Source organism: Leguminivora glycinivorella, chromosome 19 (genome assembly GCF_023078275.1).
Source record: "Leguminivora glycinivorella isolate SPB_JAAS2020 chromosome 19, LegGlyc_1.1, whole genome shotgun sequence".
In the NCBI taxonomy this organism is placed as follows: domain Eukaryota; kingdom Metazoa; phylum Arthropoda; class Insecta; order Lepidoptera; family Tortricidae; genus Leguminivora; species Leguminivora glycinivorella.
The window spans coordinates 10,807,780-10,831,498 of NC_062989.1; the positions used below are offsets into that span (position 1 = coordinate 10,807,780).

General features: G+C 38.7%; 1 protein-coding gene across 4 annotated transcripts; it reads left to right on the plus strand.

The window, feature by feature from the left end:
* The first annotated feature begins 864 nt into the window (after window positions 1–864).
* Window positions 865–23,561, plus strand: LOC125236296 (fructose-bisphosphate aldolase). Of its 4 annotated transcripts, XM_048143034.1 has the most exons (10): window positions 2,134–2,250; window positions 3,188–3,304; window positions 3,953–4,044; window positions 6,278–6,452; window positions 9,356–9,559; window positions 14,512–14,627; window positions 15,600–15,699; window positions 16,473–16,672; window positions 20,943–21,017; window positions 22,939–23,561. In XM_048143034.1, exons 1-10 carry the CDS (start codon window positions 2,178–2,180, stop codon window positions 23,032–23,034), a joined length of 1,248 nt encoding a protein of 415 aa, XP_047998991.1. In that variant the 5' UTR covers window positions 2,134–2,177; the 3' UTR covers window positions 23,035–23,561. The 4 variants fall into 4 exon arrangements, with proteins under 4 accessions (XP_047998990.1, XP_047998991.1, XP_047998989.1 ...); XM_048143033.1 differs by lacking the exons at window positions 2,134–2,250; window positions 20,943–21,017 and adding an exon at window positions 865–993; XM_048143032.1 differs by lacking the exon at window positions 22,939–23,561 and having other exon boundaries at window positions 2,140–2,250; window positions 20,943–21,189.
* Window positions 23,562–23,719: the final 158 nt, after the last annotated feature.

Here is a 23,719-nt window from a genome sequence, read left to right on the forward strand (position 1 = left end):
CCTAAGCCTCCCCACAGACGAGTCTTAATTTTCATAATCTTAAAAAAAATAAATGTCAAATGTATGGATCTGTCGTGCTCAACTCCGTCTAAGTGGACGCCAGACTTATTAGTTGTCCCGTTCGTAAGTCCAAAAGCGAGCGGTACCAGCGAAATCTAAATTGAAAGTAAAAGTTATGTTAATTTCTACTTCAGACTGTTACCAAAAAGTACCTAAAGTTAAGGTCGCTGGTACCGTCAACCGGGGTGGCTTTAGGAAAATTTGGGGTTACTTTGATAGTTGATAGTATTGGAACGGCTTCAAAGTTAACATTATTCATTATTTACTGAAACAGTTCATGTAACTAGTTCGATCAATAAATATTCTTGTAAATGTACCATAGAAAATCGCGAATTTACTTACAGTATGACTTTAAGACTAAATTTTCCAAGTCGCACCTGCGTTTTAAAGCCACCCCGGTTGACCGTAATGTACGACCGAAGTTAGGGCTTCACTTTTGGAAAAAAATAACAATTGATATTCAGAAATTCAGCAAATTATTTATTGTTTGAATCGGGCCAACACTTACTTTGCATTAGCGCCATCTGTATTAATTACTAGGTAACACTACCATTATGCTCAACCGTTACGGTTAGACGAGGTAAATTCATAACTCCACTGTTTTCGTAGTTATAGCAAAATCTAAGAGATGGCGCAAAAAATGGATGTGTACGAGCGCCATCTGTAGATGATAGTTCACACTAGGTTGTTGTGCCATGTCAGCCATGTGACTATCGTCAGACGAGGTTAGTTCATCACGTACCTAAGTGCCGATGTAGTTAGAGTATAATTTAAAAGATGGCGCTAAAATCAAGCTATATAAATGGAGAACTGTCACGTTATCATTGGACCTTCAAATGACCTTTATTCGTGTCCTCTCCATACATTTTGACAGTAGTAGCCGCGTAGCTGAACGGGAGTGTCCGTGTTTTGCCGATAAATAACAAAAAAACCGTAAGTTATTTTCTTTTCTTACATTTTATCCCACATTTCATGGTGCTAATGTATAAATGATGTTTTACCGGTTATTAGTTAATGCTAGGTATTTCAAATTAATATTATTTAATCTTTTTGTAACCCCTGAATTCTAAACATTCGTTCTATGACTGAATGGATTTTTGTAAAAATATTTTTTTTTACATAATTTTTTTAAGATTTACGGAAAACATAAGTTTGCCTTTGGTATGTATTACATTGAACAAAATATTGTCCATTACACAACTTTTAATTGCTTTACGTTATATAATGAAAATATATTTTTTATTAATACGCAAAATAATGGAGCACTAGTACAGCATCGATTGCTTTTTTTAATAAAAAGGGAAAGGATTTTCAAATGTTATTTATCAAGCTTTCACAAACGTTGAGTAAACTTTCTCGAGGTTATTGACTAGTCGGTGTTTTATTCAAGATACCAATACAAGTACATATAATGTAAAATACAGCTGCATAATTATGAATGAAATGAATGCAGTCCTATAATAGTTCGTGCTATTTTCAATACATTTCTCTATCTGTCTTTAGATAGTTATGAATACAGGCACGCCTGTGACGCCTTGTTTTCAGTGACCTTCGAAGGTCACCTTTTAATAAGTTTTATCTGGCGTAATCTGGCACTTCTGGTAGAAACATGAGTGTCTATTTTAAGTTATTATGTAGGATTAAGAAATTGTTCGGTAACTTTGGTAGGTTCTATCTATTCTAATACTACCTACTATTTTATTATGCACTCTGCTTTTTGTTTGTACTAAAACTCGACGTTGAATCTTACAAGAATCTCATGTACCTGATAAGATTAAGTACCTACATGTACTTATAAAAATGTACATTTTATTTACTCGGAAAATATGAAAAATATATATTTAACCCTAATCGGTTTTCCGGTTTTTTTTTCTATTTGGGTTGAAATGGCACATCCCTATTAAAAAATAATGCAATGTCAAAAATGTGACATTGATTGATTTGATTTTCGAAACTTGAATTAAAAATAAAAGACAACGAGGTCAACGAGCCTATTATATGGTGAGTATTGACTGTTATGTGTTTTTGAAAATTTACAATCATTGAAACTATGTCGGGTATATCATTTTCCTTTAAGTAATTATTTTACCAAGTGTTAGTTGACACGATAATTTAAAATGGCACCAAAGAAAGGCAAAGGGAAGAAAGGTCCCCCTGAGTCAGGATGGATGCCTGGCTTTGGGACCAAAGGTATGGCATCAAAATATAATTTAAGGAGATAGAAACCTGCATAAATATTTAATTTGAACTCAGTTTTATATCAAAGTTGTAATATCAATTTCTGAAATAATTATTTTAACTTTATTTCGGTAATGATCGCAGTTTTAAACAATAAGATGGTACAATTACACTAGATACCGTCTCTATGATTACAAATGATTGTCTCGGAATATCCTGACCTTATCAATTGAAGGAAGTTTAGTACTTGACTTTATTCTGTCCAATGCAAAGTAGTATTGAAACTATTTTCTTTGATAATTGTTTTAATATACTGTAAAGTTATTTTTACAATCAAAGTAAGGGTTCCTTTTGTGCCATTTTGGTATGGAACCCTAAACAATGTTGGGAATATACAAGTATTCCTGTACCTATAACCCTAGGTGAAATATTAGTTCAGTCGTTTACAAATGATATTTAAGATTCATGTAAGTAATTATTCATGAGAATTTAATGACATTAACATTGATTAAGAGCAACCTTATTTCTGAGTATTTGAGGGTTGTCTCACTGTTTTGATATTGTATTATGGGTGTTGTTATTGTTACTGTTGTTGTATATTATGTTGTATGTTACTGGGGTTGCAGCACTTTGCCTACACCCAGACTAGACTAACAGTCCTATTGTCTTGGGATGTTCGCTTTTAAATCCTTGCAGGTAAAAATTCTGACATAAAAAACAATGGTATATTTTAAGTGGGTAATTTTCTGATTCACAATTTTTCCAAGTACTCTAGTGACACAAAACATTAAACAATATTGCATTAGTATTGCAAACAGGTCAGGTCAGAAGTACTTAAACCCGATGAACATGTTATGGAACATTATGAATGAAAGTGAGTGATCTCAGACTACCCCTCTGGGAAACGCATATATGTAATATTAGTGTTAACAGTAATGTTTGTTGGCAGGCACAATGACCACATACTTCCAGTACCCGACCCCTGAGCTGCAGGAGGAGCTCCGCAAGATCGCCCAGGCTATCGTAGCCCCCGGCAAAGGCATCCTCGCTGCTGATGAGTCCACCGGTAAGTTATTTTTTTTTATATAGTAAGCACATAAGCTCATAAATTGCTTGATTTGTAACTGGTTACGGCTACTGTAATAATTGCAACATTCACTGATATTTCACCCATCATCTTGAACAAGCAAATGTTATCTAGTAAAGCCAATGAACTGAATGAACAGAAAATAACTGTTTTGATAAAGAAAAAAAAAACTGTTCAAGAGTATTAAACTGCAAAATATTAGTCTGTGGCAGAAATTAGACTTCATTGTCAATATTGCCATCAGTCATGCAATACAGAGAGATGGTGACATTACTTTTTTCGGTCATAGGCCTGCGCGCCTGGCCCCGTAGCCGAATGGCATTTCTACGACGCGAAACGAAAACGAAACTCCGCGAAAGGTAGTCTGGCTCTGTCGCGCCAATACGCAAGAGCGACAGAGATAGATATCTAAGAGCGTTTCGTTTCGTGAGCGTTTGTGCATTCGGCTACGCACGCTGGTTCCATCATAGGCTCTTTCCTTATGCATCTATCTCAAGGCTTGAATAGATTTGAAAACTGTCAAAGACTTGTCATAGTTGGCGACATGATAGCTTCTTGCCCTGACTGTAAACCTCTTTGTTAACGTATCCTTTCATGTATATAAAGAATGAAACAATGGTTGTTCAGGTACCATGGGCAAGCGTCTGCAGGACATCGGTGTGGAAAACACCGAGGAGAACCGCCGCAAGTACCGCCAGCTGCTCTTCAGCACTGATCCTGTAAGTTTACAGGCTAATGAACTTTTTCTTGTGACTCATTGCCATGGTTACAGACTCCTCGGTTACTGTTAGTCCTAAATTAGTTTCGATTTCACCTCCATTTTTGTGAGATTGATATGATATGAATTTAACCAAGAACTACCACATTGTTGGTTGTCTATAAGGTTGATATCTTATTGATAGACAATAAGTACCCTTTTGGTTGACAATGGCAGATATGACCATTTCATAATGGGGCATATACTAACTTTTATTTTGTAGTGCATGTAGGTACATCAAAGTAAAAATGTATTTTTACAAACAAAATTAATGCCATTTATCTCATATTCTTCTCATTGCTTTCATTTTAACATACTATTTCGGCATAAAAACAAAAACATGTATCACTTGCTTTCCAGTGTCTACCTTCCTTTTATGAGCCCTTGCATTTTAAGCCATAAACATGTACACTAATGTATTATAAGTATACTATGTAAGTAAATTTTGTTTACTTGACTTTGGTTGGAATACCAGAATGAGAATATTCATGTTTTAAAACCAGAATGGGCGTGAAGTCTGAGAGCCGTTATTGTTCCTTAATGCCAAGGCCGGACCAATAAATACTTTCAACAAGTTCTGATTGCCTGGTATGAAAAAATAAGATTATTAAAATAGTTGCTGGTAAATTGGCAAGAAATTTTAATTCATTCCTGTTTGAATAAGTTTATAACAAAAACTTACTTTCAGTCACAGAACACCCCACTAGAAGCCAAATGCAAGCGATATTGTTCGAGACGCAAATCACCAATCCTTGCGGGGTGAGGCGGGCGCGCACGGTGCTGCCATTGGTCGTTTCAAATAATGGCGCGCCTTTATGATTAGCGGTACCAGTACTGTGGTGAATTTGTTTTGCAACAAATTATAATATTATAATTAAATTATAATAAGGCCTACTTACCCTTCGGGTTGGAAGGTCAGATGGCAGTCGCTTTCATAAAACTAGTGCCTACGCCAAATCTTGGTAGTAGTTTCCAAAGCGGACCCCAGGCTCCCATGAGCCGTGGCGAATGCCGATGCCGGGATAACGCAAGGAGGATGATAATTGTGATAGCATCTCAATAAAAATCATTCTAGTAACTAATAACTAAACTGTGCATTTTTACTTACGTTTACTAAGTTAAATAACCAACTAAATATTCTAAACTAATCAATGAACTAAATACCACTACAGACTCTACAGATTCTAGATAATTATTCACTATTACAAATCTGCTTTCTTTTATATTTCATAAAATGGTAGCACATGGTACGAACGGCAGTACGAAGTTCCCGCAACAGACATAAACTAACATGGCCCCATGCCTAGTCGTTTACGTGAAAGGGATAGCATATCACATTTTTAACTCGGTAAAGAGGGATGGACGCGCCTCGGCGCCGCTCAGCACAACCATATTGACCAGTATAAATGAACCCCGCGGACAATAAACAATATTCAACAAAATAATTAATTTGACTTAACTGTGGAATGTTGTTCCATCTTTTTTACATGTAGAAGTGTTAGAAGACTTGCCACACCACTTTATGCTGTAAGAGACCATTGTTTGCAACCAAAATTGATTATTTAAGATTTTTTCCCGAGCGGACACGGACACTGTTAGCGGGTCGTATACTTGGGCGCTACTGATCGGTGTCGCACGCGTTCAAACTTTTATAAACCTGATTTGTCGTATGCTTGGTGACCGCGAGTCGCCCTGTAAGGGCCATCTTGTTGTATTGATCTGTGCTTTCAGTGCAGCAATAAAGTACAAAATGACTTCAGTTTTATCTAGTTAAACTTTACAGCGTCACTCTAGAGGCATACCTTGAGATGTCCCCTACAAACGGAACAGCCGTCGTTGTCATTAAAAATTGCAGTTTGATGCAAACAGCCCCTTATTCATAAACGTTCACTAAAGTTATCAAGCCGATAAAGTTCCTTTGTCCCTTTCCGACATATTGGTGTGATAGAAAGGGACAAACGAACTTTATAGATAGATAGATAGATAGATAAATCATTTATTTGGCAAACTGAAGATTAAAGGAGACACACAAATTATCGGCAATAAAATGAATGAAATAACAATAATAAAAAATTTACAAGTGAACGTTTATGATATAATTTTCTGCCGGAACCTAGGTCAGTATAATTATATATACGATATGTACGTTTATGAAAAAGGTATACGAAAAAAATTCAATTCTTTTATTCCCACAGGCCATCTCCGAGAACATCTCTGGCGTGATCCTGTTCCACGAGACTCTCTACCAGAAGGCTGACGACGGCACCCCCCTGGTCGGTCTGCTGGAGAAGCGCGGCATCATTCCCGGCATCAAGGTCGACAAGGGTGTCGTCCCGCTGTTCGGGTCTGAGGACGAGTGCACCACCCAGGGTGAGCTCCTTGCGTTTATTGTAGCCTGGTACTTTAGTTGATGGTTATTGGGAGAAAAGGGGGGTTCTGCCGGAGACGTGTGGTTCAAAGTTAACAAGTTGTCGACCCGCTGTTCGGGTCTGAGGATGAATGCCCCACCCAGGCTGAGCTCTTGAGTTTATTTTAGCCTGTATTTTTTGTGTGAACCTTTCTGGGCTTGTTGGAGTCGCGTGGTATCATCCTCAACAAGGTTAACAGGGTGTTGTCCCACTGCTCGGGTCTTGAGGACGAGATTATGGACACCTCCTTGAGTTTTTTATAGCCTGGTACTTCTGTTGACGGATATTGTGAGAACTCCTAGAGACGTTTAGTCATTTCTGGCATCTAGGTCGACAAAAGCTTGGTTCCGCTGCTGTTCGCTTCTTGAGTTTATTATGGCCTGGTACTTTTATATTTTATTACGATGACTGTTCGCTATTTTGGCAGGAAGGTGGTACGAATACATAAGTACCACCTATATGGCCGCTGTACACATATGGCCAACTACGGTTCCACCAACCCTTTGTGAAACCCCTTGGCCAAGATAAGAGCCGCTGTTTACACATTGGCGAACCAATCACTTGGCATTGGCTCTTCATGAAAGATGGACGTGGAATGGAAAAGTCTAGGAAATTCTAGGTCATAGACGTTGTCAGAAAAATTTGATTAAAAATAATAACCCCGTAGTAAAATTAAATTATTTGAAATATGAACAATTTTTTGAATATTCTGATAAGAACATTTATCTTTTTTAGGAAATACATTAAACATTTGCAAGGTTATTTTATCTCCTAAAATCTACACTATTATTGGCATAGATAAACTTATTATTTTCGTAAATATTTCACTACTGTCCTCTCTGACGGCTGACGACCAATTGAATGAAGCGCCAACGTGTAAACGCAGTTGGCCATTGGCGCCAAGATCCTTTGATGTGTGGACAAAAAACCGACATCGGTTGGCCGGCAAGCGCAAGCGCCAACTGCCAACTTACGGCCAAGTAGCCCTCTACACGCTTGGTCAAGGGGGTTGGTGGAACCGTTGGCCATATGTGTACAGCGGCCAATACAAAAACGTATCTAGAATGGGTATGGGTATCCTGGGAAGTTGAAACGACCGTCGATCTGTCGATATCCAATACTGTAAAACTCGTATATTTCTCTTCGTGATTTTAAACTTGATAGCAGTGGATGAGGTAGGAACACATGTGCCTTGTGCAACATTTCTCGCTATTTGCGACTACTACATGAGACATGGCTCATAATAGTCATGATCGCCTCTTACTCCTAGGGAGCTTTGGAGAGACTTACTTAATTCAACCTTGAAAGGTCAATGCGACAATGCTATTTCGGACTTGACCTTGAAATCTTCCTTATTGACCTTTTGTCTGAGCAGCTGATGTATCAGTGAAATAATTATCAGAGGCAAGGGCACCTTGGCCGGGAGTTTCGTTATGTCTCAATCCACGTTAATTTTGTAAGGTGGTTCGTTTGCATGATGTAATTATGATAATTTTAATGTACAAGCGTATAAAGTCTTCAATGCGTAACGAGTACCCAGCTGGCCTAAGCGAAGTATTATACAATCGTTGACGCAGTCTGACTCCGTCGCGCCACTATACAAGAGCATTTTAGGGGAGCTAGCTACGAAACGCTTATTGTAAAACGGTGACGCGAAGTCTGACGGGATATCTGATTACCTTTTTGATTTGTGTATCGCCAGTGATTTGTTTGTGTAAAAAACCGGTAGTCAGAATTGAACAAACGAGTGCAGTAGTGTGTTTGGACAGACCATCGAGTGTGAACGCGACCAGTGGTAACGCTGAAAGTGAACGCAGCCGACGCGCGCGAAGGAGGGTAACGTCTATACAACTTTAACATCCACCCGCCTGTCAGTTTTCCGTGATCAATGCATGCAACTGCGTGAAATATCGGGAGCTCGACAAAAATCAAAAAGGTAATCACGGTCTATATCCCGGTCAATATAAGTCTAATGAAAATAACCGTGAATCATTCAAAACTCTTATTGCGAAGATATATTTCGCAATTTATGTCTATTTAAAACTCTCCTGTGGGCGGAGCACACTAGTTGGATATACTTTATCGCATCGGTGCGTCCCTACCGCACTTACAAATAGTGCGAAAAGGACGGCATGACGTTATATCGTTATCACGCGGCCGTGCTTGCCTGCCTGTTTTCCGACTATTTCATCATTCGATAGAAAAGTGACATACCTATATCCGTGTCTTGTTTATAATAGATTAATAGCTACCTACTTAGTACTTATTTGCGAAACAAATTCAAATCTAAACACAACTTGGCGAAATATTGAGAAGTAATGATGATAGGTACACAATATTTAGCATCGTCGTCATTGTAGGTGTGTTTATAACTTATAACTCGTTTTGTGGGGGCTCGACAACTTATCTCCTAATGATAATAGTGTCATAGGCCATTTTGATAACATGTTATGTTAATTAGTGAAATAGTACGAGTAAGTTCTTATTACTGGGGCAGAAGATACCTATTTTAGTTTAGAAAACATTTATAAAATAGTGGCAGAGTTGATAACAGTTCTTGACATTTGAATAAAAATAACTTGAATACCTAGGTAAAAAGTGTAGTTTAGGTGTACTTGTACTACTTGTAAATAAGTGAATGAAGGTGGATGTTTTTTACAAGCTTTTATTTAACTTGCCTTGTTAGTATGTTAGTTTGGGTCAAAACGTAGAAGCAAAATTTGACCCACTTCCCGGTTTCCGATTTAGCTGAAATTTTACACACATATGTAAATCACGTGACAAAGGAGCAGAAGGTCTTAAAGCGCTTTAAAACTTCTCGAAATGCATGTCATAAGCATATTGAACTTTTTTTAATTCTTTCAGGTCTCGATGACTTGGCTCAGCGTTGCGCCCAGTACAAGAAGGATGGCTGCCACTTTGCCAAGTGGCGTTGCGTTCTGAAGATCGGCCGCAACACTCCTTCCTACCAGGCTATCCAAGAGAACGCTACTGTTCTGGCCCGCTATGCGTCTATCTGCCAGAGCCAACGCATCGTACCCATTGTGGAGCCGGAGGTGTTGCCCGATGGTAAGTCATGGTGTCCTAGTACCAATGTGTACCAGAAAGGTAGCTGGAGGTCTGTGGAGAAGACAAGCTCTAGACAGAGAAACATGGAGAAATATGGGAGAGGCCTATGCAAAACACTGCGGAGAAAGGCTAGCAGTAAGCAGTAAGTACCAGTGTAACATGTCTTCCTACCAGGCTTCCTTCAGGAGAACGCTACCGTAGTGACCTGCTATGCTTCCATTTATTTATTTATTTATTTAAACTTTATTGCACAGTAAAAAAAATGTACAAAAGGCGAACTTAATGCCAGAAGGCATTCTCTACCAGCTAACCTTTGGGCCAAACAGAGATCTATAAGAGCTTAATAGGTGCAGGAAATGTCGCAATGACGAGAAATGGAATACCTACTAAATAACCATAAATGATTATATATAACATACAGCTTACTATTATATATATTAAAAAAATATACATACTTAAAATAATATAGATACCTACTTACAAATACACATAAATATACATACGTAACATTATATATCATATCATATCATTCTTTATTGCAATCATGTTCATTTTACATAGGATGGTATTCAAATATTATAAGGTAGGTACATGATACCCTGTTAGGGCATGGCAATAATCTTAAGGACTACTTAGTGAACTAAAACTAAAGTAAAATTAGTCTTAATATAATTCTATACATGGAGATGATAATTGAATAATAATTTTTATAATTGACAGTTACTGACAAAATATAAATATAATTTGTGATCATAACATTTTGAAATAATAGGTAGTCAATAATTTAGTACAAAGTAGGTATAATAGTAAATAATAAATAATTGAAATTAAAATTAAATAATTGTTATGTCCTTCAAAATCAATTTGGCAAAGTGTCGTCATTTAAATATTCTTCGATTGTATAGTAACATTTGTCTTGGAGAAGTTTCTTTAAATTACTTTTAAATACTTTGATGTTTTTTTCCTGCAATAACTGTTGAGGTAGCTTGTTGGCTATGGTAGCGCATCTATAATGGGGGCCGTTTCTATACATAGCTAGATTTGAAATTGGTAAAAGGTACTGAATTCTGTTCCGTCTATTTGAGGTGATTTTTTGTAAGGGAAATAAGTTTGCGTTATTTCTGACAAACATGGCGGCTTCCATAATGTACATACTAGCTAAAGTTAGAATTTTATGCTTTATAAAGTGAGGACGGCTGCTATTAGGTATTCGCGTATTAGTAAGGATGCGTATACATTTTTTCTGTAAAACAAACAGTTGGTCTACTTCTGTGCTCGCACCCCACAATATTATTCCGTAATTAAGCCAAGAGTTTGCGTACGCGTAATATGCAGACAACGCCGTTTCAAAGTTAGTATTTATTTTAAGCACGCTGAGAGCGTATATAAATCGAGACAGTTTAGTGCAAATTTTTTGTACATGCGATTTCCAATTTATATTTGAGTCAATATTTATTCCTAATAAATTAAATTCCGATACTTCCTCTATAGGCGTATTGTCAATCGTAAGTGACATTTGGAGTGATTGCTTTTGTACCGGTTTGAACTGGATAATTTTAGTTTTCTTTAAATTTATTGTTAGGTTATGGTCATCGAGCCATGCCTGAGTTGTTGTAAAAATGTCTTGTAATTTTTCATTGCAAGTTTCATTATTCGGACAACCAAATAATAGCGAGACATCATCCGCAAACATTATACATGTTGTGTCTAATATTGTAGGCAAGTCGTTTACATAGGCTAGAAACAACAGACACCCGGCCACACTTCCTTGGGGAATTGAGTACGAAGTATGTCGTGTTTCTGATATCACCTCCTTAATTTGCCCAGAGTCCTTAAAAAAGTGATTTATTTGTACGTACTGGCTACGGTTCTCAAGGTACGACCTAAACCATTGATGGGCGTTTCCGCGAATACCCATACCATTCAATTTTGACAACAGGATTTTATGGGAAACGCGATCATAAGCCTTACTCATGTCGAGCAATAAACCAACGCTGTACTGTTTCCGATCTATAGTACTGAGGATTTCCTGAACGTAATTATAAACTGCAAGTATAGTGGAGTGGTGTTTTCTGAACCCAAATTGATTTTTGTTAAGAACATTAAATTTTTCAAAAAAAACTATATACTCTATTAATCATTGCTTTTTCAAAAATTTTTGAGATGGCTGGGAGAAGAGCAATAGGTCTGTAATGATTTGGGTCTTTGCTATCGCCTCCTGGCTTTAAAATGGGTTTAATTTTGGCGATCTTTAAGCGGTCTGGAAAAACTCCTTGATTTAGCGATTGGTTGATAAGGATGTGTAAAGGTGTGACTAATTCCTTGGCGCACTTTTTTATAAGTGTTGGAGGTATTTCATCTATGCCAAAACTTTTTTATTTTTCATTTGACCGATTATTGTGAGAATTTCCTGTTTAGTTACCTCGCTAATGAAAAGGGAGTTTATCAGTGGCGAGATAACGGGTCTGCCAGTCGCATGCGCCGGCGCACCTGACCCGTCACCCCCGGCCGGCGGTGACGCGCCTACTGACACAAAATATTCGTTGAGTGCAGTTGCAATTGATTGGGGCGATTCTACAATGGTTTTATTTATGTTCAGCGATAAATTTTTTGTATTATTTTGTTGGCCGTCTTTTTTGTATGCTGTTATATCCCTAATAACATTCCACATAGTTTTCGTCGTATTTTTGGAAGCTTTCATTCTCCTTACAAAATTCAATTTTTTTGACGTCTTTACACAGTTTTTAAGGGTTTTCCTGTACAATTTGTAGAATCTAGTCAGTACGGCGTCTCCGGACTGATTTATGAGCTTTTTTAATGCTCGTTTGTGTTTACAAGCAATTCGGAGACCAGTTGTTATCCATGAATTTGTTCTGGGTGTGCGAAAATTTGTTTTAAGCTTCGGTATACATTTATTCAAAATTTGTGTCAGGTGGTCACTGAACGCATTGTAATTTTGATTTATGTCGTCGTAAGCTATAATTTTAGTCCAATCAGAAAGAAATAGTTCGTTTTTGAACGTTTGTACATAAATAAATATATATATCTGCCTTATAATTATTACGACTCTTAGTTATGAGACTTTTCTAAAAGATGTCTGCGCAACTTGATCTTAAACAGAGACTTGGTCTGACTTTGCCTTATGTCAAGAGGGAGATCATTCCAAAGACGAATCGCATGCATAGTGAAAGAGTTGGACATGGATCCGGAGCGATAGAGAGGCACTGACAAAATGAGTTTCCGGGAGGAACGAAGCTCACGGCCCGGCTGTGCGGTGACAAACTGAAATTTAGACCGCAGGTACTCCGGTATTGCTGGGTCATTTAGTATACTGTACAGCATACACAGCACTCTGAGGCTCCTGCGGTCCCGTATTCGGAGCCAATTAAGTTTCCGGCGATAGATGGAGATATGATCGTACTTGCGGAGGCCAAAGATAAACCTTATGCAACTATTTAGAAGTCTATCTAACCTGTCTAAGAGTCCTTGTGAAAGATTAGTAAGGCACACATCACTATAATCAACGATTAGAAGCACAAGAGCCTGTATGAGTAGAATTTTAGTGCTCGTCGGCAAGAAATGTTTAAATCTGTATAATGATCTTAATGTATTTGTAACTCTGCGACATACGTCAGAAACTTGTGGCTCCCAGGTCAAGCCCCGATCGATGATCAACCCCAGGTTCCTCACTTGCGATGATAGTGGTATTACGGTACTCTCAAAGAGAATGGGTCTTACATGTGAGAAGTCAGAGAGTAAAACAGAACGCGGAGTCCCGAGAACGATAGCTTGACACTTAGACGGGTTGACATCGATCCCAAAATCTTTCGACCAGCAGGCCTAGCACATGATGGCCGCGGGAGTATGTCGCCGCGAGATAGACTACCTGTCCTTATGTCATTAATACAATTAGACAAAGACGTGTCATCTATCTCGCGGCGACATACTCCCGCGGCCATCATGTGCTAGGCGTTATTAAATTAACAAATACAGAAAACAGCAGTGGAGAAAGTATACCGCCCTGAGGAACACCAGATGAAAGTTCGCACCAGTCAGAAAGTGTCCGATTGGCACGTGTTGCCTGCCGACGACCGCAAAGGTAGGATGCAAACCACTCGGCCGCTGATGACGAGATACTGAGATGATCGAGGGCGGCAAGGAGAAGCTCGTGATTTACAGCATTAAATGCATTTGAAAAGTCTATTAATACCACTACTGTGACAAGAGACGCTTCTATGCCCTGCCGCACATCTTCAATAACCTTGAGTAAAGCGGTAGTCGTACTATGCCCTGAACGAAAGCCTGACTGGAATGGCGAGAGAATGTGGTTATTAGAGATATGAATGGACAGTTGCTTGTGCACTACGGCTTCCAGAACCTTGGACAAAAACGCAAGAATTGAAATTGGACGAAATTCTTTAAGCAACGAGGGGTTAGGTACTTTCGGGAGAGGAATAACATTTCCATCTGCCGAGCCATTATTGTACGCATTGTGGAGCCTGAGTTGTTGCCCGATGGTGTCATGGTGCCCTAAGTACAAGTGTAACATGTTCTACCAGGCTATCCAGGGGAACACCACCGTACTGGCCTGATATGAACGTAAGGTTGATTTTAGTTAGTCTTAATATCGAACCTGTATCGAAGTCATTCAGAAAAGGTTTCTATTTGAGATCGCTGCGTAGACACATGCAACAAGCGGGCACCGTCGTTGTCTAAAACAGATTCTTTAAAGTCTATTACGATTGGTTCGTTACGCTCTGAACCTAATGGCGCGACGAACGTTGCCTCGTCTTTATCAAACTGTACAGACTTGAATGGATCTATTTTGGACTACAGCGAAGGCCGCGGCTTGACGTTTGCGAATCTTTTCCCTTTAGAAAATCTCTTAACTATTTTAAAGAAATAACCTTACATGAAAATTACATTATGATAAAAAAAACCTATTTGAACAGGTGAGCACGACTTGGACCGCGCGCAGAAGGTGACCGAAACCGTGCTGGCTGCCGTCTACAAGGCTTTGAATGACCACCACGTCTACCTTGAGGGAACCCTCCTCAAGCCTAACATGGTAAGTTCTCACATCTTTTTTATATCCTTCATAGGCATCCCAATCCAGTGGCCTATAGTAACACTTCGCCGTTCATTGCCTCTTCAACAAGGAAATATTGACACTAAGTAAGAGCGTACACCCATCTTAAAGGCCGGCAACGCACCTCCAACCATACCATCAGGCGACCTGTCTGCTCGTTTGCCTCCTATCCCATAAAAAAAAGTAACAATGTTATTTATCAATACAATGCAATACAAAGCAAATACAATTCATGGTAAACACACGTAAAAAATACAAACAAATGTTTATAAAAAATACAGTATAAATATTGTTTACCACGAAATGGTCCCGCCTCAGCATATTGCTAACCATAAGGTCAGCGCTGATCTTCCGTCGAAACCATTTGAGGGCCACGGACCCAGAAATATCAACGCAGAAATAGGCACAGAATAGGCTAGTTTCTTAAACTTAAAATAAAATATTTTATGCAGTGCTTGAAATAAAGCACCACATAATTAGAAGAAAAAAATGGACGGGAATTATGTTTAAACATAATTTCTATTTAATAAGTCAAAGAAAAAGATATAAAGTAAATGAATTGACCGTGACGTCACTCCTCAGTATTTCATAGTAATTCCATATTAGCAAATCGTTTTGACAGTTCTTAAAAAGAAGCTGATTTGACTAGTAGGAAACTAGCCTATTGTCAGTGTCAAATGTCAATGTCACAGATGGGCCAAAATTGTTCCCAAAAATAGGTCAGTGGATCAGATGGCCAAGCGCTGGCTTAGTAATACAGATGCCGTGAGTTAAATTCTTATCCAGGGCAGAAAATTTTACACTTTATCGAAACTCCAAGTTAAGCTTTTTTAATCCATCAAGTTTATCATGACCCCAGGAAAAACGCATTAATTTAAGTCATAACGAAAACGAATGTACCAGGAACTCATAACCGTTACGTAGCTTGAGTCTAACATCATCTGATTACAGGTGACCGCCGGCCAGGCCTGCAAGAAGGCGTACACCGCCACCGACATCGGCCGCGCTACCGTCACCGCTCTACTGCGCACCGTGCCCGCTGCCGTTCCCGGTAACTATACTATAGCCATAATTCTAAGCTGTAACCACTAGGACACCATTCCTCTTTCGAAATTCAAATTCTCGAACGTCGAATACTTCGAGGGCACGCCCTGTCGGAAACCTGTTTCAATCTATCGCGTCGTCTTTTTCACCCGTTGCGCGCATTCTTTTGTTCTGTAGACTGCTATAGCGCTATCCCATGCTGAAGCCGCATCCAATATTAACTGAAGCTGCCAAACACTTTACTATAGCCCCAGTTTGAAGGTGTAACCGGTTGGACACCATTTTATAATGCTCGTTGGAAATTAAAAATCTCAGAACAACTGCCTTTCGCGGTAAATACACCCTAGTATTGCCACAATTCTAAGCTGTAACCAGTAGATTCCTCTTTCGAAATTTAAATTCTCGAATGCCGAAGACCGTGTGTCTGACAAGCGTACCCCGTCATAAACCAGCTTGAAAAAATCTGTCGACATAAACTGGTGCACTGTTGTTTTTGGTGCTCGTGGCTTCCGTAGTTCACCATCAAGTTTTCGCGGCTTCTTTATCCTAAATCTTCATTCGACTGTGCGAGAGTGAAAGGAAAGTTTAATATGATTTTAGTTTCCCTAGTAAGTGCGTTTTCACACTATCCGATCCGATATCGGATGTCGGAAGGATTTCAAAAGAAAAAATCCAAGATGGCGCCTGTGATGTATGGGATATCGGTCCGACTTCCGATATCGGATCGGATAATGTGAAAACGCACTTACTGTAAATAACAAGCTAATTCTAATCTTCCAGGCGTCACATTCCTATCTGGCGGCCAGTCCGAGGAAGAGGCCTCCGTGAACCTGAACGCCATCAACACCGTTGAACTGAAGCGGCCCTGGGCCCTCACCTTCAGCTACGGACGCGCTCTGCAGGCTTCCGTGCTCCGCGCCTGGGGAGGCAAGCAGGAGAATGTGCTGGCTGGACAGCAGGAGCTGCTGAGCCGTGCTAAGGTGGGTTTGATGTACCAGGACTACAGGAGTCGATGGTAGTTGAACGTCAGACGTGGAGCTCAAGCGGCTACGAATCTACAGCTACAGGCGTACTCTGACTACGCCAGGAGTATAGGAGTAGATGGTAGTCGATCGAAAAAGAGTGTAGCTGAAGTGACCTTGGGCATTCAGCTATGGGCGTGCTGTACGTCTCAGTGTTCCGTGCCTACGGAGGCAAGCAGGAGAACGTGCTGGCTGGACAGCAGGAGCTGCTGAGCCGTACTAAGGTGCGTTTGAAGTACCAGGAGTACAGAAATGAGTGGTATATCAGCGACATAGAGAGGTGAATCTGAAGTGGCCTTGGGTCTTCAGCTACGAGCGTGCTCTGGAGCTAAGGTGGGTGTTACTACACCAGGAGTACAAAAGTGGATGAAGGTTGATTGAGGTGGAGCTCAAGTGGCCTTGGGCCTTCAGCTACGGACGCGCTCTGCAGGCTTCCGTGCTCCGCGCCTGGGGCGGCAAGCAGAAGAATGTGCTGGCTGGTCAGCAGGAGCTGCTGAGCCGTGCTAAGGTGGGTTTGGAGTACCAGGGGTACAAGCGTGGATGGTAGTTGATAGAGGTGGAGCTCAAGTGGCTAAGGGCGTGCTACAGGATTCAGTGCAGGGAGGAGTATAGAAGTGGATGGTAGTTGAGCGTCAGCGATAGGTGGATAAGTGGCCTTAAGTCTACAGCTACGGGCTGACTGGTCAGCAGCTGCAGAGCCGTGCTAAGGTAGGTTTACTATACCAGAAATGCAGGGCACGCTAAGTGGATATGGTGAACCAGGAGATAGGTACGTGCAATATGTCTTCGAATCAAATTACTTGCTTTTCTGGAAACCAAGTTAATAGTATTATGGATACTTCTACATGCTAACTTTGTACCTAGAAAACCTTATTTTGTATAATGATATCGTGCGAAGCATATTTACTTGCGTGTGGTCTTCGATAATATAATGGTGGTGGATATTTCTATTGAATAACTTAATCGGGATCTAAGGTAAGTATATTTAAAAGCCAACTGGTATCTATCAACTCACTAAACTAGCATACATTTGTGTTTGTCCTTCACTGATTACTAATGTTGTTTAGTTTTATTTACATTCTTGCCTTTCTGTACTAATTCTAGCAATAATTGGTAGGTAAAGGTACAGATTTAGTGCGAAAAGATTTGCCTTCGTATTGTTATGGAAACGTACGAAAGTGCCATGTGCTATTTCAGTCCGTCTCAGTACAAGATGTACTGACATTGGCCCATTTGTTAGTCGTATACCTCGAAATCAAAAAATCCTTGTAGCTTTTCACCTATTCACGTTTCGCCGCGATCTCAAAATTTCTAAACAATATTTTTTTCTTGTAGTATGATTTTTGGTCGCCAATTACAATGGTGTATAAAATTCATAGTATATTTATTATCCTGCCTTTTTTCACTGTAGTCGCTTTTCACCTCAATAGATATTTGTTTGTAATGCGTTATTACTATTAGATATCGTGATATTTCCCCTTTTTTTAGCACTTTAACTGTATAGTTTTGTTTTGCAAATGCATTTCGCATTTGTAGGTTTTCTCCTGGTTATATAACCTCGTTGTGCATATCACTGGTATTGCGGTATTACTAATAAAGTATTACTAATGCAAATGTTGATGTTGATATATGTCCATTTGACCACGTATTATATCCCAGTGATATAGACTAATTTTTTTAAAGCCATTAATACATCTGATAACCAGACATTATGAGTTTGTACAAAACAAACCAGAGGTGGTATTGGTGGGATTTTTGAATCTCACCGGTGCCTTGTTTTGTATGCAGCCGATGACTATTTAGTACGAAATAAGCCACCCGATGAGAATCAAAAATCGCACCTCAGGTAGGTACTAGGTACCTACTTGGGGATGTCGATGAATATGAAAGTCCATCCAAATAAATATATTAATATCTCTAATTAATATTTACTCCCTAGTAAGAAATGCTACAGGTAGACCAATTCAACAATTTAAAAGTATTTTAAGTGAAATAATAATATACACCGTTGTTCATAAATATTATTACTGGCCACAACCGTCTTTCGTCGGTGAAAATACTAAGAAATAGTTGCACGTGCAGATAAAGATAACAAACAATAGTTTGCGGGCCATTGATAATAAATACCTTCAAGGCTTTGGGATTTACCTGTTAAGTACCATGTGTTCCTATTGTTTGTGAAGTTAAGTGAAAGCAAAAATAACAAACTATTTGACTACTTCGGATACTACCAATTATAAGACGCTGACTGTACATGTTAGATTATTTAAAAAAAGTTGATTAATTATAGTCTGTGTCATGTGAATGAAAATTAGAATTTTACCTATTTTTTTATACGTTGATTATACGCGAATTCTTTTGATACACATTTTTTACAATTTGTACTGGTCTATTATTTTTGCCTTCAAAATAATATTTGCACGTAGAACCGATGGCCGTTGGGGCGGAAAGGTTCTCGAGTGGCGACCGCGTACCGGAAGGCGAAGCGTGGGTAGGCCCCCAACAAGGTGGACTGATGACCTGGTGAAGGTCGCAGGAGTCCGCTGGATGCGGGTGGCGCAGGACAGGTCATTGTGGCAATCTTTGGGGAGGCCTATGTCCAGCAGTGGACGTCTTTCGGCTGATATGATGATGATGATAATGATAATATTTGCATCTTATTATTTTTGATCACTCTTAAAACTTTATTTAAAATACTCTTGTGAATTGCAGCTTGCAGCTTTCGGGCGTCAATTTTTGTAAGTTGAAGTCAACCAAAACATAAAAAATGCCTCGTTACGTGATATTCAATTGCAACAACACAAAAATTATGAGCAATCAAGAGCCTGAGACATATTTAAAATTACAGGCAAGAATCAACTTCAGTACAAAATTTGACACGCTCGGCCCCTATACAAATATATGAATTTGTTTCTTCTATCTAAATTAAGTTCTGTGGGTTTATGTTGCGTGTTATTGTTAAAGGATTGAATGCATCATATATTTTATGTATGAAAAATGTTGTAGACTTGTAGAGCAGTCAAATAACAACATATTGGTCTGTCAAAACAAAAACTAATTTAGGTCTTAAGCGGCTGAGAGGCTGCACTGCAAATAGCCAGTAGAACTAATTTTATATTTCTCCTATATAGTCTCACTGTTCATCTTGATAACATATTAATATTTTTCTCCATTCTGGTAAACAACTTTATTATTGGCACTTAATATTATTTTCTCAAACATGGTATGAAATATTGATGTTATGTGCCTTATAATTGGCAGCGAAGTATGACGTTGCAGGAGCGGCTAGGACGATTGATAGATAATGTAATTTCATACAAACCTTGCAGGCCAAGGCCGGCAAAGTCTTCTTTTTTAATTTCCAAACACAGATAATTGTGACATAACATCGAGGTATTTAGCCAATTAAAATAAAACTATAAGGGGCTTTATAGACGTGCCGACTGCAACTGGTACGGGCCCTAGACAATATTTGATTTTGGGTGCGTTTTCATACAAAAAAAAATTTTTTCGTTTTTTTTTTTTAAATTTTAATTTTTTGTTTTTTATAGGCGTATACGAAGTATTAAAGGGGAACGAAAATTCGATTATTTTTGCGCTACGACGCACCGTTTAGGAGATACAGCCATCCAAAGTTACTATTTTTTTTTTCAGTAGACTATTTATTTCATACCATGTTTGAGAAAAGCACTATACATACCTCGGCGGGAAATGGGGTTGCCCGCCTCAGACCTATCCGGCCTCGCTTCGTCTATATGTCTTCGGCCGGCAACCCCATTTGTCCCGGCCTCTGTAGTAATGTACTATTGATTGCGTCAAATATATATTGCCAATAGTAAAGCTACAGCTTGGCAAAGAAGAGTGGAGATGGAACCAATTTTTTTATCATGGCATAATTAAAATACTCACTGTTCTCATACAAAAGTGACTCGATAATTGCCACATGCAAAACGGTTTACATAGATACTAGATAGACGGTGGCGCTCCTATTTTTTTCTACTCTTTTTTGCCAGGCTTTAATTCAGTCTAGTAACTTATGATTTGTTTTGTACTAATGCATACTAATTTGTTGTTTTTTTTTTTTGCACGTTCCCCCGACGCCTCTCCGCACCGACGCTGCCATCCAAACATCACTTTCAACTCGAATGCATTATTCTAAATTTAAATCTGATAATTGAATTCTAAATTCGAATTGGGAATGTCATTCCACTGCCAATTTTTTTTATAGGCTAACGGCTTGGCCGCCACCGGAAAGTATTTGGCCGGATCTATCCCGTCACTGGCTGGAAGCAAATCTAACTTCGTGAAAGCCCATGCCTATTAAACCTTTTTAAAAAGGAGTACCTATTACTGAAATATTCTGCCGTCAGAGTGCAGCACTAGCAGAAACTGGAAACCAGAGAGTAACGTTTTAAGCTAGGAACATACTACGCGGACGTCCGCCGTCGCGCGACCGCGGACGCGGATCTAGACAATGAATATACACTTAACCGTGCAAACTATCGGTCGTCGGTCTTGGACGTGGCCTTGAGGTCACGGGCGTCCGATCGAAATCTGGCTCGCTGGATGTTTTGGTCAGCCGAAGCCACGTCCCGAAGGCCGTGCACACTGATCGGTCGCGGTCGCGGTCGCGCGACCGCGGACGTCTGCGTATTATGTTCCTAGCTTTATGACATAAACATTTTTCACAAAAATAAAATGTGACATTACGGCGATTAGTTTGTTTGTGCTAGTACCGCCCCCTACGCAGAGTATTGCGTAATATTCCGTAATACGCAATTTTGTTTTACAATTAAATCGAATCACGAATTGGTCATATCTAGTCTGTAATGTTATGATGTAAGGAAAAGTAAAAATGAACTGACATTCCATATTTTAAAAAGATTTATTTGTATGCTAAAGAGACTGACATGTTTATGTAACTTGAATATTTTAGCTTTTTAACCCTACGATTGTATGCATTTAAAAATCATGTACTTAGATTCACAATAGCACTGCCTCTAATATTGCTTGCTTGTTTTGTTAATGTTTTAATAAAGTTATTTACTATACGTTTTGTTTTCATTTATGTTTTATTGATTTTGTTGACAATATCTTGCATCATTCAACTTCAACCATCCATCCAGAACTCCATTGTTGAGCCATTTAACCCTTTGACCGACAAAAATGTTTTACTACAGCCCAATAAATATTAACACTTGTACATTCCGACAAGGTTCAGAATGAATAAAAACAGAATATGTGTTTGGAATATTATATCAATATATACTATAAGTATTCCTAAAAATATAATTCTGTGCAGATAATTCGCCTATTTAGCTACTTCTGTAAAATATCTTAATTAAATGTACCAGCATTAAACACAGTATTTCTTGTCCACTCACTTTTGCACAAATTCTATCGACGTTCAAAAGTAAATCACAATTCCCGCCCTTTTGTGTCATAGACAATCGCATGCTTGGCAATAGACATCGGAAGAAAATCGATTTATTATAACCATCAAGCTAGGAACACACTACGCGGACGTCCGTCGTAAATCGACCGCGGACGGGAATCTGGACAATGGAAATACACGTAGCCGTGCAAACTATCGGTCGACGGACGTGGACGTGGCCTTGAGCGCATGGACGTCCGATCGAAATCTGGCTTGCCGGATGTTTTGTTCCGTGCACACTGATCGGTCGCGGTCGCGGTCGTTTTTCGACGGACGTCCGCGTAGTATGTTCCTAGCTTAACGACTCATTCACGAGAAACAACACTAATCATCGTTCATTCGCATCGCATACTGAATACATTTCCATATAAAACCAGTTTGGCCAACAGTACAACAAGAATTTATCGAAATACCACCGCCATTTAAACATTGAAAAACGTCTAAATAATGTTATCGCACGGTTCCGTTTGTTATTTTAAACGCTAATGTTACTATCAAAATTGTCTACGAAAATACTATTATCAGTTAGAAGATAATGTGTAACAAAACAGTTATAATGAATAGCTCAAATGGTCTTTATCAAGGGCGTTTTGTAGTTTTAAACGGATATTTGTTTCGGCTTAAGGTGTTTTCTTTTTTAGGAGTATTTTCATAAAATAATCTGTTTTAATATTAGGTACCTTTATAAGAAGTATCTTTCTTTTCGTAAGATAATACCAACATTATTACTATGCTCTAAATAAGGGTATCGTGATATTTACCAAACTGTATTGACGTATTTTGTTTACAGGCCAATGGACAGGCGTCTCAGGGCAAATACGTGGCTGGATCAGTTACAGGTGCGAGCGGCGATTCCGGACTTTTCGTCGCCAACCATGCCTATTAAAAAAAAAAAAAAAACTTTAAAAAAACAATTGGAACCGGCCTAAAAAACCGGTTAGGTATTCAACGATATCTGAATCCTTATTCCAAAGGCCATAGAGCACATGACATTTTACCGCCATTTTCAAAATGGCCGGCTTGGCGCGAAAAGTCATTATAAGCGTAAACTTAGTTTAAGGTTACTCGAATAATTTAACCTGTTTCATAAAGATGTTGTCCTTTTGGGAATAAGCTGTAGTCATGTATTATCAATTTGAGATTAGTGTAGATTTACCGTATTATTGGAAAAGCTTCATATATGTAGCTAAGTAATATATCTCACGTTGTTATGGGTATAAAATTTTAGAAAAAATTATGTTGAGATTGTATAGAAAATTTGGTATAACCATCGATTTATTTATATACAGTGAAATCACTATAAATGTTACAGTTGTATTTATTTATGGATTTATACGTATTTTAATTTTGATAAAATCAATTTTAGGTTGTAACGTATTTTGATAATTTAAGAGTAATATATTCTTGATCAATTATGTAGTGTTTTATTAATTATCAGTAGTTAGCCCGAACAGAGACCTAGATATAATTACATACCTACATTTTGATCCCTCATAACTCCTTTACCTAAAGGTAAAAATGTCCTTCGAGAACATTGCTAAGAGAAAATACAAGGTTCTATCCATTATGGC